Source organism: Cariama cristata, unplaced genomic scaffold (genome assembly GCF_000690535.1).
Source record: "Cariama cristata isolate BGI_N322 unplaced genomic scaffold, ASM69053v1 scaffold13288, whole genome shotgun sequence".
In the NCBI taxonomy this organism is placed as follows: Eukaryota; Metazoa; Chordata; class Aves; order Cariamiformes; family Cariamidae; genus Cariama; species Cariama cristata.
In genome coordinates this window covers 68,907-70,157 of record NW_009632977.1, presented here as the reverse complement: position 1 = coordinate 70,157, position 1,251 = coordinate 68,907, and the positions used below count along the sequence as shown (strand labels likewise).

The following is a 1,251-nucleotide window of genomic DNA, read 5'->3' as shown; positions in this document are numbered from 1 at the left end:
CTGATTCCATCACACTGCCCATTAATTTCTCTTTCTGTTTCTCTTGCAGCTCAACTCCAACCTCATCTCTGGACCCATATTCCCCCTGCAATAACAACTGTGAATGCCAAACTGATTCCTTCACTCCAGTCTGTGGGGCAGATGGGGTCACGTACTTATCTGCCTGCTTTGCTGGCTGCAGCAGCACGGTGAGTGGGCTTTCCTTGGGACCTCTCACCTGAAGGAACAATTCTGTGAGCACCAGTGAGTGCGGCTAGTGTGTATCTGGTAGAGTAGCTCATTTGCAGCCAGCAGTGGTTACACCCCCAAAAGCTAACCTTATACCTCAGATGGGCCTGAGCCACTGTCATTCTTCACTCTGTTGCATAAATGCCCGCTGACTCCAGCAGCAGTCTGCCAGGGTCACTCGCAGAGTGGGATGGGATTTCCCATGCTCCTCCTCTTCCTCCTCTGGTCTTTCTCCTCAGCCTGGAAGCAAGGAACATGAGAGGAGATCTCCACGGTTTTCCACTGGCAGAACCCAGATCCTCTGCAAGACCTCGCTAGCACAGGCTGTGGGACAAGCTTCTCTTTTCTCCTGCAGCAACTCATCTCCCCGCTTCTCCACCTGCCCGTGGTTGCCCTGCCCAATTCTTTTATTCTTTTTCCTCTTGCTCTTTTCCTGAATCTGGTTCCTAGACACATGTGACCAGATCCTGGTTTTATTCATCTTTCCCTGCTTTGCTCTGAGGCAGCAGCAAGAGCAGTTGTCAAGGGAGCAGAGACTCCATCCTAAGACATTCTGCATTTTTGAGTTCTCCATATCTAAGAGTTTATTTCCTTTAGAAAACTCTTAAAGACCAAACCATCTCTGTGTAAAGAAGATGTGGGGAATTTTTAACAAGATCTTAAAAGCCTGCTTTTGCATTTTTTGCCCTGCTTTGCTCTGAGGCAGCAGCAAGAGCAGTTGTCAAGGGAGCAGAGACTCCATCCTAAGACATTCTGCATTTTTGAGTTCTCCATATCTAAGAGTTTATTTCCTTTAGAAAACTCTTAAAGACCAAACCATCTCTGTGTAAAGAAGATGTGGGGAATTTTTAACAAGATCTTAAAAGCCTGCTTTTGCATTTTTTGCTGCTGAAATGCTAATGTCTTCTGGGTTATGCTGAAAATGAGTGCCTGCTGCTCCCATGGGTGGGGACTGGTGGGGTTCCTGCGGTCCTTGCTCCCTGCCTGGGGCCATGCCAGGCATGGTGACAGCTGGCACACTGC

The 1,251-nt window shown here is 48.4% G+C and overlaps 1 protein-coding gene across 1 annotated transcript in view; it reads left to right on the top strand.

The window, feature by feature from the left end:
• Window positions 1-49: 49 nt before the first annotated feature.
• Window positions 50-1,251, top strand: part of LOC104166592 (solute carrier organic anion transporter family member 3A1) — a gene marked incomplete at its 5' end in the record, with an annotated part of 13,168 nt that continues 11,966 nt past the window's right edge. The window contains one exon of the mRNA XM_009706578.1: window positions 50-188. Within this exon, the coding sequence (XP_009704880.1) occupies window positions 50-188 (139 nt within the window). The remainder of the gene's footprint in view (window positions 189-1,251) is intronic.